The sequence below is a fragment of the Chelonia mydas genome, chromosome 6 (genome assembly GCF_015237465.2).
Source record: "Chelonia mydas isolate rCheMyd1 chromosome 6, rCheMyd1.pri.v2, whole genome shotgun sequence".
Lineage (NCBI taxonomy): Eukaryota > Metazoa > Chordata > Testudines > Cheloniidae > Chelonia > Chelonia mydas.
Genome location: NC_051246.2, coordinates 31,056,306 through 31,072,818, shown reverse-complemented (window position 1 = coordinate 31,072,818; position 16,513 = coordinate 31,056,306). Strand labels below are relative to the sequence as shown.

Here is a 16,513-nt window from a genome sequence, read left to right as displayed (position 1 = left end):
AAAAGTGACTTCCACTCCTTGTCAACTGTTGAGAATTGCCTACTTCCAACTTAAATTGAATTGGCTCATTAGAACTGACCCCCCCACTTGGTAAGGCAACTCCCATCTTTTCATATGCTGTGTATTTATACTTCCCTACTGTATGTTCCACTCCATGCATCTGATGAAGTGAGTTTCAGCCCACGAAAGCTTATGCCCAAATAAATTTCTTAGTCTCTAAAATGCCACAAGGACTCCTTGTTGTTTTTGCTGATACAGAGTAACACAGCTACCACTCCGAAACCTTTCCTAAAAGTTTCCCCAGTTCCTAATAAATCTAAACCTCTCATCCCTACACCATCGTCTCATCCATGCATTGAGACCCTGCAGTTCTGCCTGCCTAAGCGGCCCTGAACAAGGAACTGGATGCATTTCAGAGAATATGACGATGGAGGTCTTGGACTTCGATTTCTGACCTAGCAGCCTAAATTTGGCCTCCAGGACCCCTTTCCTATCCTTCCCTGTCACTGGTACCTACATAGTGTCATAGTGGTTAAATGTCTCTTGGGCATCATAACATTTCTAAAGTGAACTTTTCAAGATCAGCGGGAAGGATATATTCTTCTGAGGGTCTTTGCCAATGGAATACAGCCTTCCTTATGGTCCACTAGAGCAGGGGTGGCCAACCTGACCCTGAGAAGGAACTAGAATTTACCAATGTACATTGCCATAGAGCCACAGTAATAAGTTAGCAGCACCCCCACCAACCCCCCCCTACTCCCAGTGCCTCCCACCCACCAGCAGCCCCGCCGAACAGCACCTCCCCCACCCTCCCCACACCTCCCAATCAGCTGTTTCGGGGTGTGCAGGAGGCTCTGGGGGAAAGGGGGAGGAGCGAGGGCATGGCAGGCTCAAGGGAGGGGGTGGGAAGGGGTGGAGTGGGGGGTAGGGCCTGTGGCAGAGCCAGGGGTTGAGCAGTGAGCACCCACCAGCACATTGGAAAGTTGGCGCCTGTAGCTCTAGCCCCGGAGTCGGTGCCTATACAAGAAGCCGCGTATTAACTTCTGAAGAGTTGCATGTGGCTCCGGAGCCACAGGTTGGCCACCCCTGCACTAGAGTCTGATGATTTTCAGAGCCATACATAAAGTTTATAGGTTTATTCAAGCTTTTAATTAATCACTAATTCATAAAGGGTGAAACTCATCCAACAGCTGTGGCCCCAAGTAAGCCCATCTGCCCTGGAAAAAAAGGGGGAGGGAAAAAGCTCCACTGAAGCAATTTAACCAGATGCACTTTCCCATTACACAAAGGCATGGACTGCATCTAAGTTTAGTGGATTGTTCACTCTGTGCATCTCATATTTGTTAGATGTGTTGGTTTTAAACTGAACGTGAGTGACCCATGTGTCTTGGTAATGGATGCTTTAGAAAAAAATTAATACGTGCATGGGAGCGGTGAGGGTTTCCCCACTGCCTTGCTAATCATGCATTACCAGGAAGAATAATATACACAGCTGAATACTTGGATGGCAGGGAGAATTGCAAAACTCCTCAAGAGCTTGCACTTTGTGAACCAATCTTCTAGGAGATTCATAATTTTCTCCTTCCTAACGCTGGAACAAATATTAAAAAACAGTCCTTATGTGCTTCCTTCATGGCAAAGATATTAATTCTTATGAAATGCAAATCACCCTGCAACAAATCAGTGACTGGACCACAGGATTAAGTGACTTTAGCTGATTTCTCCACAGAACTTAGTGGGAGTTTTGCAATTGAATTTGGTGGGACCAGGTTTGAGCTTTTAGGGAGCATTTTAAAATAGGGATAAATTTAGACCAGATGCTATTGAACATCTCTAATTTCCTGGATTTATGTAGATAGACTAGGCATTATTATGTACATTACTTCCTGGTCTCCCTTTGCATATTATTGTTTGTATTGTGGTGGCAACTCAAGTAGAGGCTCCATTATATAAGCACCATACAAACCAGACATGTAGTTCAAAGGCAGCTTGTATCCGAAATAGCTTATAGTCTAGGTTAGTAACAAGACCACAACAGGTGGATGAGAAACCAATGGGTGGGAGGATGAAGTAACAATAACACAAATATGCTTTCATGGAGACTACCCACACACACAATGAAACTCACCACCTGCTCCGTATCACCTGGCAGCATTGTGTAACCATCACAGCAGAAGTTAGTTGTAAGGAGAGATACAAAGGAGGATTAAACAGTGGCTTTGCAAAGCTTGTGACACACAGAATCAGCCGCATGCGAGAAAGCATGGAGGTGTTCATGGAGGAAGTGGATTAAAGAGAGGTGAAGACTGGGAACATTAGAGGAGCAAAGGTGCCAGTCTCAACAATGTATCAATGTGAACATATTCAAAGTTCAAACGCAATACAAAAAGAGGTAAAATAAAATTTTACAGCAGAGAGAAATAGTCAAAGTACAGTCCAGAGATACTTTATTCCATGTTCATACTTTGTTCAGAGATACTTTATTCCATGTTTAAAGCCACATAGCAGCTAATCATTTCTGCAAGTTCAATGTACCAATTCAATAGACAACAAAAGCTAGTTTGGAATCATTAAGATCTGCCCCACGTCATCCATTTGTAGTACACTATGCAATATCCCAACGTTACTCTGAATATTTTTCCAAAAACCTGTATAACATCATCAGTAAAAATCTATTTTCAAATGTTAACTCTGCTGTTTTCATTTGAAAACAGAGAAAACAATAATGATATTTTTATAAATGTTGGTGAGCAAAGAGATAAATAATTTATGTGACCACGTTCCAACTAATTCCTATAAAAATAAAAAAAAATGTTTTTTCTTGACTTTTGGTTGGTTGGCTGAAGAATTTTCCTGGGGTGACACACTATATGCCAGATTCTAGCTTGCATACGATTTTATGGCACAATTATAAAGCTATTTGACAAAACCTTAACTATAATGTAGCACTAATAAGAGGAAAAGTTAGCAGTGCTGGACCAGCAAATTTAATGTGGCAAGGCTTGAGGTCATGAAGGTCAGCCAAGTAAAACAGATAATTAATCTGCCCTAAAATAGCCATTTTGTATTATTTTTCATCAATGAAAGAAGGCTTGGGTGAGAGTTCTCTGCACAGAATACTGTAAATTGATAGCTTCGTTCCAGTCCACTACAGTTTTCTATCGATTTTCTCTCATTTTAGACTGTATTGATTTGTTAATCTCTTCTCTGTAACAGCTCTGATGACAAATTGAGGAGGAAAAACTGCATGCTCTTGGGCATTTTCTACCAGCCTCTTGCCTTAAACCATAATTTCATTTGGATTTGGCACTGGTCCGTGTGCATATCCGTTAAGCCTGGACAGTATTATGGCATCATTTGCTATTTCATACAGTGAAACCTCTTTAAGCAAGCTCTCAGGGCTGTTGATAAATTTGCTCCTCGGAGGCAGTCTTAGAATGAGGTGAAGCAGAACTTCTACACTTGTAGACACCTTAGGAGATTGCCTATGTGATGCTGGCAGATCAGGTGTCAACTCATGCCAAGGCCCTTAGGCTTCACTGAACAGTGACAAATACATAGCTGAAAACCAGTCTGTCTCACCTGTGTGTAGTATTGTTAATATAGGTATTGGACTTATATCACTGTGTGCAGTGTGTAGACTTTATGAAATGCTTGTAAATTGCTGCATGCATTAATCTCACTTATAACCTTTATATCCCATGCTAAAAGGAAATAAGTAAGTGTTTGTTCTATAACTGTAAAATGTTTGTTCTGAACTACAGAACTCACCAAACAGGGAAAAAAACTTCACCTAATGCAAAATGCTGGTATTATCTCCTGCCCATCAGGAAGGATTACTGAATCCAAACTGGCCATAGTGGAACAAAGACTTTGTCGATTGCTTCCCCCACAGCTCTAAAGAGGGTACATGCCCAAGCCCTTGGCCCATCACAGCTGAACACCAGGGGAAGGGAATAAAAATGGCTGTTAAGGAGAACTTTTTATTCCTATGCTGCTTGGTCTCTGAGGGGTGAGGACTTCCAAGGCTATGGCTAAACTAGAGACCTTGCAGTGGCACATCTGCATGCCTATAAGCTCTCATGTAGCCACTGTAAGCCGTCAGGAGAGCGCCCTCCCATCGACTTAATTAATCCACTCCCAAAAAGCAGCGGCAGCTATGTCAGCGGGAGAAGCTCTGCACACCAGCGCTTAGTTCAGTGTAACTTATGTCACTCAGGGGGGTGGCTTATTCACTCCCCTGAGCAACATATGTTATACCAACATAAGTGGTAGCATAGACATAGCCTAAGCATGCAAGGAGTCCCCAGTTGTTTTGCCTGGCTTAGCCCTAAAGGATATACAGAGTCTGCTTACTATAGAAGTTACTATTACCTTTTGAAACCCGACTAACTCATTTCGGGGGAGGAGAGGTGTTACCTGCTTTAACCTTGTAAATGACACTTGTTCCTAGTTAATAAACCATTAATTTATTACAGGATTGGCTACAAGCATTATCCTTGGTGAGAGATCTAAGGTGCAAATTGACCTGGAATAAGTGACTGGTCCTTCAGGACTGGGAGTAACCTGAATATTTTGTGATCTTTGGTGTAATGTGACCATTTACCACAAAGTCATGTTTGCCTGAGGTGATAAGACAGAGCAGAGTGCCTAATGGGACTGCCTGTGACTCCATGTTAGGGCTGTTACAGTACTTTAGGAGTTCACACTTGTTACTTGGTTGGTGAAATCCAATTCTAGAACACACAACCAGTTTGGGGTCTGTGCCCCACTCCCAGACAGTCTGCCCGGAGGTTGGCACTCATGCTCATAAGCCACTCTAGACAACCTAATACTTCAGTTTCTCTTCAGAGCAGTGTGACTCAGTGAATAGAGCACCGTGGCTCAGTGAATAGAGCACTGGACTCAAATTCAGAAGATCTGGGTGCTATACCCAGTTCTGCCACTGGCCTGTGGGTAGACCATGGGCAAATTACTTATTTCTCTATACCTCAGTATCCCCTTCTATAAAATGGGGATAGAGATGCTAACCTACTTTGTAGAGTGCTTTGAGATCTACTGGTGAAAAGTGCTATCTAAGAGTTACATACTATGATAGGCAGCTTTTCAGGCAGACTTCACTGTATTTAGACTTACTATTAGTTTATTTTTACAGGTCTGTGCATGATAAATTATTTGTAAGTAGAAATTATATTGTGCCATGTGCATGCCTGGCACTGAAAGCGTTACTAGCTTTTGCTAGTGTAGTAAGAATATTTAACAACCACCAACGGGCTCAGCTGTGACTTGGCTAAAAGTGCAGTGCTGGGAGCAGCATGGTGTCACGCTGCCTCAGAGACAGTCTGCAAGGAAAGCTACGACTCACCAACTCACAATATCCCTCCCTTTTCCCAGCTGTTTTGAGGTGGGAGTAAATTGTGTCCACTCTCTCTCTGGCACAGCACAGTTTGGCCAGCACGTTGGAGGGATTCCATCCTTTCTCACCCACCTGTGAAAATGGGTCTGTGGATCCTTCTCCTCTCCCTCACTGCTACCCACCGTGCAGGTAGCCAGCGCAGGGACATAAGGGGGCAGCCTTGTACCACCACTCTAACAAGGCCATAATATGACCATTATGAACTGGGGCCATGCTTGTGTGAGATAGGGCAAGTATTTAATTGATGGGTTGTGAATGGGTTTCAGGGAGTTGTTAGAAGTTCCAACTCATGTTAGAAGAAAATTTCTAACCATCAGAGGAGTGAGGTTCTGGAACAGCCTCCCAATAGGAGTATTGGGGACAAACAACTAGTTTTAAGCTGGAGCTTGATAAATATGACAAGAGTTCCCTATGATAGCAGGGGAATTGTCTCCATGACTCAGAAGGTCCCTTCCCATCCTATGTCGCCACCCTCAGTCTCTTATACAAAAGGAAAGAGAAAGAGAAAGGAGGAGACCTGACCAAAATGACAAGCAAATCTTATTTCTTTAGTTCCTGCCTCTCAGGCCGTATTCTAGGAGAAACCCTGAAGAATGTGAATAGAGATGATTTTTGTCTTGTCTTTTCTGCTCTATTTGATAGTATTGTCAGTATCATTGACACCTTTTGTCTCGGAGGGTTGCAAAGGGGATAGAAAGGCCTTAATATATTTTCCAACTAAGGTACCAATATACCTAAGAGAGCCCCTGGCTTACTCCTTCTGCACCCTACAACAGATGGCCCCAATTCAAGACAGCACTGAAGCACATGCTTAATTTTAAAGTTTGGTTTCAGTGAACATAAGCACATACATCAAATTTCAGGACATGCTCAAGTTCTATCCTACACAGGATTGCTTCCCTGAATCACGGCCTATCTTAGCAACTCTCAGGCAGCAGCCATATTTGCTGATGGAGTTTTCACTGGCAATCTCATGGATTAGTAACTTTTGCTTTTTCACTACCAAACTAATTGCTACAACTAGCTTAACACTTTGGGGCGGGGGGGGGGGGGGAATCAAGAGTATCTATTTTTATATTCCTTTGACAAATTCAGTACCGATTTTACCTGAGGTAGTTTCAATACTTTCAACACAAACTTTTATCTCTATTTTTAATTGACACAAACATCAGTGAATCACATTAGGAATCCACTACCCTTGAGCCTTTATTTATTCCACCTGTGTACATTTCGGTATTGTGTAAGATAAACTGAGAAGCCAAGAAACGGATGTTCCCTGTTTACAAGAAAATTAAAGTGAACTTCCTTATACTGCTATTTTATCAATGTATCTTAAACACCAATCAAGGAAAAATCAGACAATCCAGTTTCTCAGAGGCAATCAGTCTCAAGAGCAAACTGGATAAAGCCTCTACGGACAGAAAAGAGAATATTACATTACCTACCTATCAGACTGACAGGTTGTATGTATTCTTCTCAGCTACAAATTAGGCTAAAATAATGAGCTAATTCTAAATTACGATAGCCAGAAATAAAGCAATTGTGCCCTTAAAAGCAGTGTAACACTTGCTTCCTCCTGATCTGATTAGTTATAAAAACAGATGACATGGGCTACATTTTTCTAATTTATAATGAAGTATCAGAATGCAGCTACCTAACACATCCATCTGATAGACTGAGGTAGCATAAACAAAACCTTTTCATCTGTGCAACAACTCTGGACCAAATTAGCAGCTCATCGGTACTCCAGCTCTTTTCTATGACACACCCCTCAGGCACCTGATCTCAGTTCTATTTCAGACTCAAAACACTGCAAGGTTAGGGAGCCTCTCTCTGGTAAGCGAGCTTCCAACACCACACTGTTAATTTTCACCTCTCTCTAAGACAGACACCACCGGAATATCCCACAAACAAAGAAAGAAATGAGGAGAAGTTCTTTAAAAAAATATGTGGGGATGAGGGGAGTAAAAGAACTCAGGACGTTTAATTTTTAATTTTTTTTTAATTAAAACAAAATCTCTTTAGTAATGAAGGGGGTTAATTGCAAAAGTAACATCTAAACTCAATAAGGCATCTAAAAAAAAAGTACCACAAAGAAACTGTTTTCTTCTATTGTCTTTAGATGCCAATGCAATAAAATCAATATACCGATATTGAGACAAAAGATGATAATACATTAATATGGCTCCTTTCATCTAAGGATCTCAATGCATTTTATAGACATAAGTTAATTGTGTCTCCTACCACCATTTTAAGGTAGGTACATTTTATATACCTGCTTTATGGACGTACAAAGAGAAGAATGGAGAGGTTTATTGACACGGCCAAAGTGACAGAATGAATCGGTGGCAGAGTTCAGAATGATTCCCAATTCTCTGATTTAACTATTAGACCAGCACTCCCTCTCATACTAAACTGAGTATATTAAAACAGAGCTCTGGATACACAGGTGTCTCTCATGAAAGCCTGTGAGTTTAATCAGCAATCCCAAGCGTTCCAAATGTACAGAGGAGATGGATTGGTAGGGATGTGCCAGTCCTCCTCACCCTGCCACAGGCACTCTATAAATACTAGCAAAAAGGACTTGTCCCCCTTCACAGAGTTATCACCAGAACAAGGCAGAACTGCCAGTGACACAGCAAAACCAGCCAAGCTCCTTTTCTGGATAGGATGATATTTCTTCAAGAACCACTGCTTTCCAAGCTTGATGGTTTAAGAGATCACACTTAATTCAAATCCCTTTCCACTTCTTCCACAAGCCTACTAACTCCTAAGGAAGAAATGCAGCCTCACACCCAGTATTTAAATCGGTGTAGCTCCACTGAGTTCTTCTTCCACTCATCCAAAGCATTTATATGTGTGAGCTGTTCTACCTGTCCATGTTGCGCTCCCTGGAGCAAGAACAGTGTCATCCTGAGTTTTGTACAGTACAGAATACATTGTTAATACTTAATAGATAATAATGAGGAAGAGTATCCCGAATTGCCCAATAAGGTAGTTTCAGGAGAGCCTCATCTTTAATTCACGTCACCAAAGTGAAGCTTCAGCAGCTATCAGTGCCTCAATGTATTCACAGTGGAGCTTAACTACATCAGTCCCAACACTGAAGGACTTCACTTATGTGGTGATGTACTTCTGAAGAGAACAGGTCAGAGTTAGCTGAGCAAATGAACGTGAGCCCTTTACCCTCAAAAGAAATATGGGGCCAGATTCTCAGCTGGCAATTTCAGTGGAGTTATACCAATGTACACCAGCTGACCAAACCATATACAGATGAGAAGAGTGCAGTGAGGCTGAGTGAGTGACAGTGTCCTGACCATTAGAGTGTAAAAGAGGTCTAAGTGATTCGACAATGAGACTGAGTCAGGACCATGTTTAAAGATAGGGAAACAGCTGCCACTTACATCATCTGCAACAGAGCCAATAACATGATTTTCAGTCCTGCGGTTTAGTCACAAAATCGTCTTCTCCCTCAATAAGGCAAGAAATCATGTTTTCAAGTATATCTCAGGGTAGCAAAGTCCAATACAAATCGGTGACAAGACCAAGTCTTGGGGAATGATATAAATCAGAGAAATCTTCGGTGAGCTTAAACACAAAAAGGAAGCTTACAAGAAGTGGAAGCTTGGACAGATGACTAGGGAGAAGTATAAAGATATTGCTCGAGCATGCAGGGGTGTAATCAGAAAGGCCAAAGCACAATAGAAGTTGCAGCTAGCAAGGGATATGAAGGGTAACAAGAAGGATTTCTACAGGTATGTTAGCAACAAGAAGGTGGTCAGGGAAAATGTGGGACCGTTACTGAATGGGGGAGGCAACACAGTGACAGATGATGTGGAAAAAGCTGAAGTACTCAATCCTTTTTTGCCTCCGTCTTCACAGACAAGGTCAGCTCCCAGACTGCTGCACTGGGCAGCACAGTATGGGGAGGAGGTGAGCAGCCCTCAGTGGTGAAAGAACAGATTAAGGACTATTTAGAAAAGCTAGACATGAACAAGTCCATGGGTCTGGATCTAATGCATCCAAGGGAGTTGCCTAATGTGATTGCAGAGCCATTGGCCATTATCTTTGAAAACTCGTGGTGATTGGGGGAGGTCCTGGACAACTGGAAAAAGGAAAATGTAGCGCCCATCTTTAAAAAAGGGAAGAAGGAGAATCTTGGGAACTACAGTCTGGTCAGCCTCACCTCAGTCCCTAAGAAAATCATGGAGCAGGTCCTCAAGGAATCCATTTTGAAACACTTGGAGGAGAGGAAGGTGATCAGGAACAGTCAACATGGCTTCATCAAGGGCAAGTGATGCCTGACCAACCTGATTGCCTTCTGTGAGGAGATAACTGGCTCTGTGGATATAGGGAAAGCGGTGGGCATGATATATCTTGACTTTAGCAAAGCTTTTAATATGGTCTCCCATAGGATTCTTGCCAGCAAGTTAAAAAAGTATGGATTGGATGAATGGAATATTAGGTGGATAGAAAGCTGGCAAGATCGTCGGGCTCAATGGCTCAATGTCTGCTTGGCAGCCAGTATCAAACGGAGTGCTCCAGGGGTCTGTCCTGGGCTGGTTTTGTTCAACATCTTCATTAATTATCTGGACGATGGAATGGACTGCACCCTCAGCAAGTTCGTGGATGACACTAAACTGGGGGGAGAAGTAGATAAGCTGGAGGGTAGGGATAGGGTCCAGAGTGACCTAGACTAATTAGAGGATTGGGCCAAAAAAAATCTGATGAGGTTCAACAAGGACAAGAGCAGAGTCCTGCACTTAGGACGGAAGAATCCCATGTACCGCTACCGGCTGGGGACCGACAGGCTAAGCAGCAGTTCTGCAGAAAAGGACCTGGGGATTACAGTGGACGAGATGCTGGATACGAGTCAACAGTGTGCCCTTGTCGCCAAGAAGGCTAACGGCATATGGGGCTGCATTAGTAGGAGCATTGCCAGCAGAGTGAGGGAAGTGATTATTGCCCTTTATTCGGCAATGGTGAGGCTACATCTTGAGTATTGTGTCCAGTTTGGGCCCCCCACTACAGAAAGGATGTGGACAAATTGGAGAGAATCCAGCGGAGGGTAACAAAAATGATTAGGGGGCTCTGGCACATGACTTATGAGGAGAAGCTGAGGGAAAGGGGCTTATTTAGTCTGCAGAAGAGAAGAGTGGTGGGGGATTTGATAGCAGCCTTCAACTACCTCAATGGGGGTTCCAAAGAGGCTGGACCTAGGCTGTTCAAAGCAGTGGCAGATGACAGAACAAGGAGCAATGGTCTCAAGTTGCAGTGGGGGAGGTTTAGGTTGGATATTAGGAAACACTATTCACTAGGAAGGTGGTGAAGCACTGGAATGGGTTGCCTAGGGAGACGGTGGAATCTCCATCCTTAGAGGTTTTTAAGGCCCATCTTGACAAAGCCCTGGCTGGGATGATTTAATTGGGGTTGGTCCTGCTTTGAGCAGGGGATTGGACTAGATGACCTCCTGAGGTCTCTTCCAACCCTAATCTTCTATGAGTCTATGAACTCTAGAACACTGGAAACAAGGTATGTTTACCCTATGAAAGGCATCTATAGCATCATAACACCATTTCATCTACATAAGGGGTCTGCATTCTCTCTCTGAAGCAGCCATGGTCCTCTGAATATCTTATTGCACCCATGGTTTGGGTTTATAGGATTAGACCCTAGGTCCAACTAGTCCAGTATCCTGCCTTTGACGGGCCAGAACACGATGCTTCAGAGAAAGTTTTAAGTACACCACAGTAGGCAGATGTGGAATAATCTGCCCCCACATAGGTTACAAGGCAAATTATTCTATGTTCTTCCAAAACCAAGTATATGCTTCCTAATAACACATTCAAAATTACCACAGCTGTACATGCATATGAACTATTAACATTTAACTATGAACTATTAACATTAGTGAGAAATACTGAATTGAGGAATGGACACCCACCCCCGAACCAAGTCATAGATAATATCTAAAGCCTACCATGGTTTTTATAAAAAGAATAAATTGAAACAAATGAATTCCTTCAAGTGAAAAGGAAGGGTCTGTAGACTGGTAGCTTTTTCTAGGAGCATTAACAATACTTGTAATGGAGCTCAGAAGTAACCTTTATACTGTCCAGAAAGTATCACGTATGAAAGATTTGGAGATGGAACAAACTTCCAACACTGAAAGCAGTTTGGAGTGCTGGTGCCCCAACCTTCAGCCGCATCCAATATCCCCAAGGCTGCTCTAAAGCACACCCGGCTGGCTATGGTGTAAAAGGGCAGTCTGCGAGCCAGGGATTGCTGGAAAGCAGTGTGCTCCAGCCATGATCCCTTCCTGCAGGAATTAGCCCACCACGTGCCCTACATTAGAGGCTGCAGGGAAGAGGGGTGGAAACAACCTGTGCCACCTCTCCACCAACTGGGGTCACCCCCATGCTAGCTGTAGAGATCCAGTAGCTTTCTGGCCACTTTGCACAGTGACAGCAGCACAAAGGAACCAAACAGGGTCAGGATTAAGATCAGGATAATCAATACTATTTGCTGCGTGCACACATCAGGTAACTTTCCCCTTCAGTAATAGAAGAGAGCACTGGACTGGGACTTGGGAGCCCTGGCTTCTATTCCTGGCTTTGCAGTTGGCTTTGGGCAAGTCACTTCATTTCTCTGTTTCCACACCTACCCTTTGTCTGTCTTGTCTACCTACATTATAAACTCTTCAGGACAGAGATCATATTTTACTATGATTGTGTACAGTGCCACTACAAGGGGGCGCCCTCTCTAAGTTTCTATCATATAAATAACAACACTGAGTGGTGTCCTAGCAATTCAATGGCACTGCTCAAAACCCCAGAATTGAAACAAGGAGCAAGTGTTAACAGAAGCTTTTATTTTTCACCCAACACTTTTAACAAAATATTTTCTTTACTAATTAAAAAGTTACTGCACAAAGAGTGGGAAATTATTATTATACCCCCTCATAAAACTCACCATACATACATCTCCTCTCAAATGCTACACAGCAAAATCTGGCCTTTTGGAGTTGGTATCTATAGGATTTCTCTTACAGAGAAATAAAACTTATTTCTGTTTTCAGATTTTTACTCTAATATATGGGCCGTGGCTACAAACCTTTACAGCATACAATGGAACAAATAAAGCCATATGAACTTGTAATAGGGTAGACTCCTCTCCTGTACTGAGATCCCTCACAAACAGTCTCAGATGTCTTTTGATTGGTTATCACCTCTATGAATTTTATTTATTACCCTCATCAAAAAAGGCCTAACCAGAATCCTGTGCAGCAAGTCTATTTACAGCTTTTCCTAATCCTCATCTCTCTCTCTCTCTCCACGGAAAGGAAGCAAAAGAGACCTCATCAGTCTGAGACCTTTCTTCCTATGGGCTCTGCTAGCCTGCCCTTTTGGTCTTCCTTCCTGTGTTTTTAACTAGCCTCCCCAGGTGGTGGGATAATTAGCTCCCTAGCTCATCAAACCCCCACCCTCCAACTCTGCTTTGGCAATAAAGTTCTCTCCTCCTCCATCAGGCCTTTCCTGGCCTTTCCTGGTGGAGCTAGTTAAGGCTTAAGTGATCAGAGTGCGGGGTCCACCACTGGCTCTCAGCACTCTGTCACAGAGCTATGCAGGTAATATGTAACTCAAAGGTCATAGAATCATAGAATATCAGGGTTGGAAGGGACCTCAGGAGGTCATCTAGTCCAACCCCCTGCTCAAAGCAGGACCGATCCCCAACTAAATCATCCCAGCCAGGGCTTTCTCAAGCCTGACCTTAAAAACTTCTAGGGAAGGAGATTCCACCACCTCCATAAGTAACACATTCCAGTGTTTCACCATCCTCATAGTGAAAAAGTTTTTCCTAATATCCAACCTAAATCTCCCCCACTGCAACTTGAGACCATTACTCCTTGTTCTGTCATCTGCTACCACTGAGAACAGTCTAGAGCCATCCTCTTTGGAACCCCCTTTCAGGTAGTTGAAAGCAGTCATGAATATGTTATCTTCCCAAGTGTTCATTTTTACTTTATTGCAAACATGTTTTATAAATAAATCTATCCTCAAGATTTTAAGAAATATTTATTGACTTACCATCAGAAGTCACAATATAAACTAGAAGAGTAGTTTGAAGTAGATGTTCTCCTATTGGGTCTTTATTGAAGTATATTATTCTTCCGAGATTAGGGTTTCCCTTTACTCCATTTACAGGAGTCTAGACTTAAATCTTATAGGTAGACTACAGACTCCACCTGAGTTCTGGCATCATTTTGTTTTATTGTAACCTAACTGTTCAAAGCCATTCAGAGCTCTGCCCCGGTCTTATCTGCTCTCGCTTCTTTTCCCATCATCCCATATCCCTGCTGCTGCAGCAGTGATGCTTGCTTTGACCACCCTTCTCCCACAACCATCCTAAGGATGAATAGGGATGAGAGCAGTTGAAGGAAGCTGAGGTGATTTTTACCCATCTTTTCTGTTGCAAGGTGTATAAAAATAGAATACAACTCCACCTTTCATGAATCACTTGTCTTCTTAAATAATAAGTTCCCACAGGGCAGAGGCTAGATCTTCCCATGAGTTTATGCAACACCTAGCAAAATGGGACCCCAATCCTGACTGAGATCTCTACGCAGTACCCATAATACATATAAAAGTTAACAGTAATAATGTTGTGCATGGTCTAGTGACTAGAGCAAAGGACTTTGAGCTAGGACTCAGTCTTTATTCCTGGTTCTGCCACTGACTTGCTGTGTGGTCTTACACAAGTCACTTTACTTTCTTGCCTCAGTCTACCCATAAAAATGAGGGTAATGATAGATATCACCTCATTGGGGTGTTGCAAGGCTTAATGGAGGTGTGTGACATGCTTTGAAATCCTGAGATGAAAAGCACTCTATAATAATATGTTGTATTGTTATTGTAGCACCCAGGAGCTATTGAACAAATTGCTAGTTTCATATTTTCCAAAGCCTTTACGTTACCTGCAATTACACAAAGGTATAATTTGGTGCTTAAATAGATTATTTGTACAATATTTTCCCATGGACATTGTGACAAATGCCATGCTTTGGTAGCTTGGAATATTCAAAAACTATTGTAGTGAGATTCAACAGATGCTATGGATGCATGGGATAGTCAAAGACTATCAATATCAACTTTATAAATGTATTTTTGTGGGCTGGCTTGCACTCCTGGCTAAATGAGGAGATAGAAACATTTTCTATATGACCCAAAGTCATTTGCAGGGGGTTGGAGGAGAGAATGAGAATTCCTAGTGCCAGTAACTAGTCTGGGGAAGTTTCACACCCCAGAGACAATAATATATACTGGTTCGATCTGCCAAAAAATGTCAAACTGTATGAAGAAACAGCCTCGATCTGGGGAGAAAGGTTACTCATACACAATTCAAGAACTGACATAAAACTGTGACCGAGAGACACAGATCCTGTCAAAAGGGCCTGAAGTACTCTGACCTTATCGGGATCTCCATGCAGAAGACGGATGACTGTCTAGTAAGCCAAGACCTGCATATAAGCTGTTTATTGTTTCTGAGGTATGATTCACTGGTAATGGTTTTGTTCTGAATAGTACTTTGGTTTATAAAAGCAGGCGGTCACGGATTATCCGTATCATTGCCCCTGAGAAAACAGGACTGCGGGCACTGAACTAAAGTCAGACCTGCTGAGGTAATCACAATGAATCACACGAGTCTGCAGTCCAACTCCCTGGTCTATAGGGAGTGGATAGCAGGATCCCACCCTAAGAAAAGCGACAGCTTGAGGATAGAGCCCTAAGTGTAGTCACCCAAGAAGATCATAAAGGGGTGCAGTTCCTTTGGGGACTGTGACAATCATTCCTGGAAAAACTCTCCGTATTCTAAAATGGTAATGCTACTGAAGATATTGGCTATTACCAAGATTTTCATGTTTAACAATAACTCCAGCTTTTGTTCTACAGGACCTAATGATCTCCAGGAATTTTGAGATTTGCACTGTTTGATTTAGTACAGAAGGCTAATTTTCCGCCAAATCTTCCTATTGCAGTGGCTGCAGCACCAAGTACTCCTTAAACAGTGTCAAATTTTCCACGCTCTTTCTTTGTTAACAGTTTAACTCTGACTCCTGTAAGTCTCATTGCTCAGTGTCCTCAAAAATAAGTCTACTACTCTTTTCCAAAGTCCTTGTTGATGGCATGGATGTCCAACCTCTGAGAAATTCTCTATCATTTAGGGCCTGAACTAAAGCCCACTGAAGTCAATGGGAGTCTTTCCATTGATGTCAAGGGACTATGAATCATGCACTTAGAGATCTTCAATTCCATTCAAATGACAGTCTACTTCTCATACTGTGTAACTTCATTTTTTCCAGTTATACTAATTTATTTGTTCCTTCTGGATTCAGCTGCCCACTAAAGGAAGGTTGTTTCTCATTTCAAAACTAAAAACACTACTGCCTTAAAAGTGAAACTCAATATGAACAACACTGTGTGAAGTGCGGGAAGACCACGGGTTAAACTGTAGCATATTCAGATTTCTTCAGAAGAAAGCAACACTGAAAATGGTTAGGGTCATACCTAATCTGTTACACAGTATTACAGCAGCAACTACTTCCTTTTCAAATTTGACATCTAAAGAAGATACCAAATCTAAAGCCATCTTTTTGCTAATGAAAACTCCAATCCCTCACTCACAGCTTCTACCTAAGAACAAACTTGCTTCAGAACACAATGATTATTTAAGAATTACAAATAATTGAATCAAATTAAATTCGGAGTACTTGAGTGGGAGGGAAGGGCTGTTTTTGCTTCATTTTGAAGAACATTTTTTCAGGCGATCATTCTGAGCATCTTGACTTGTGCAAAGAGGGGCAATTCTAAAGCTGAGAGAAGGACACATTTTTTCCCTTACCTCAGATGCTCCAGCGAGGCAAGGCACTGAAACCGGCACATTAGACAACTGCTTCACATGTTCTTCAGATGATCTCTGCACCTCCTGTCTTTGTCCATCGTGAACCACTGCACTCCTTCCGAGTTGCCCATAGTCTGCTCTACCCCACGTGAAGACCTTGCCAGTTTCTAAATACAAACGCACAGTGTGGGTTATTTC

General features: G+C 42.4%; 1 protein-coding gene across 9 annotated transcripts in view; it reads right to left on the bottom strand.

Annotated features, from left to right (window-relative positions):
• The window catches only part of SERGEF (secretion regulating guanine nucleotide exchange factor), a 236,922-nt gene that overhangs the window by 159,969 nt on the left and 60,440 nt on the right, over window positions 1-16,513 (bottom strand). For all 9 annotated transcript variants that reach the window (XR_006291465.1, XM_043548379.1, XM_043548378.1 and 6 more), the window contains exon 9: window positions 16,316-16,482. Coding sequence is in view for 8 of the 9 variants with exons in the window: in XM_043548379.1 (XP_043404314.1) it covers window positions 16,316-16,482 (167 nt within the window). In the remaining variant the exon portion in view is untranslated. The remainder of the gene's footprint in view (window positions 1-16,315; window positions 16,483-16,513) is intronic.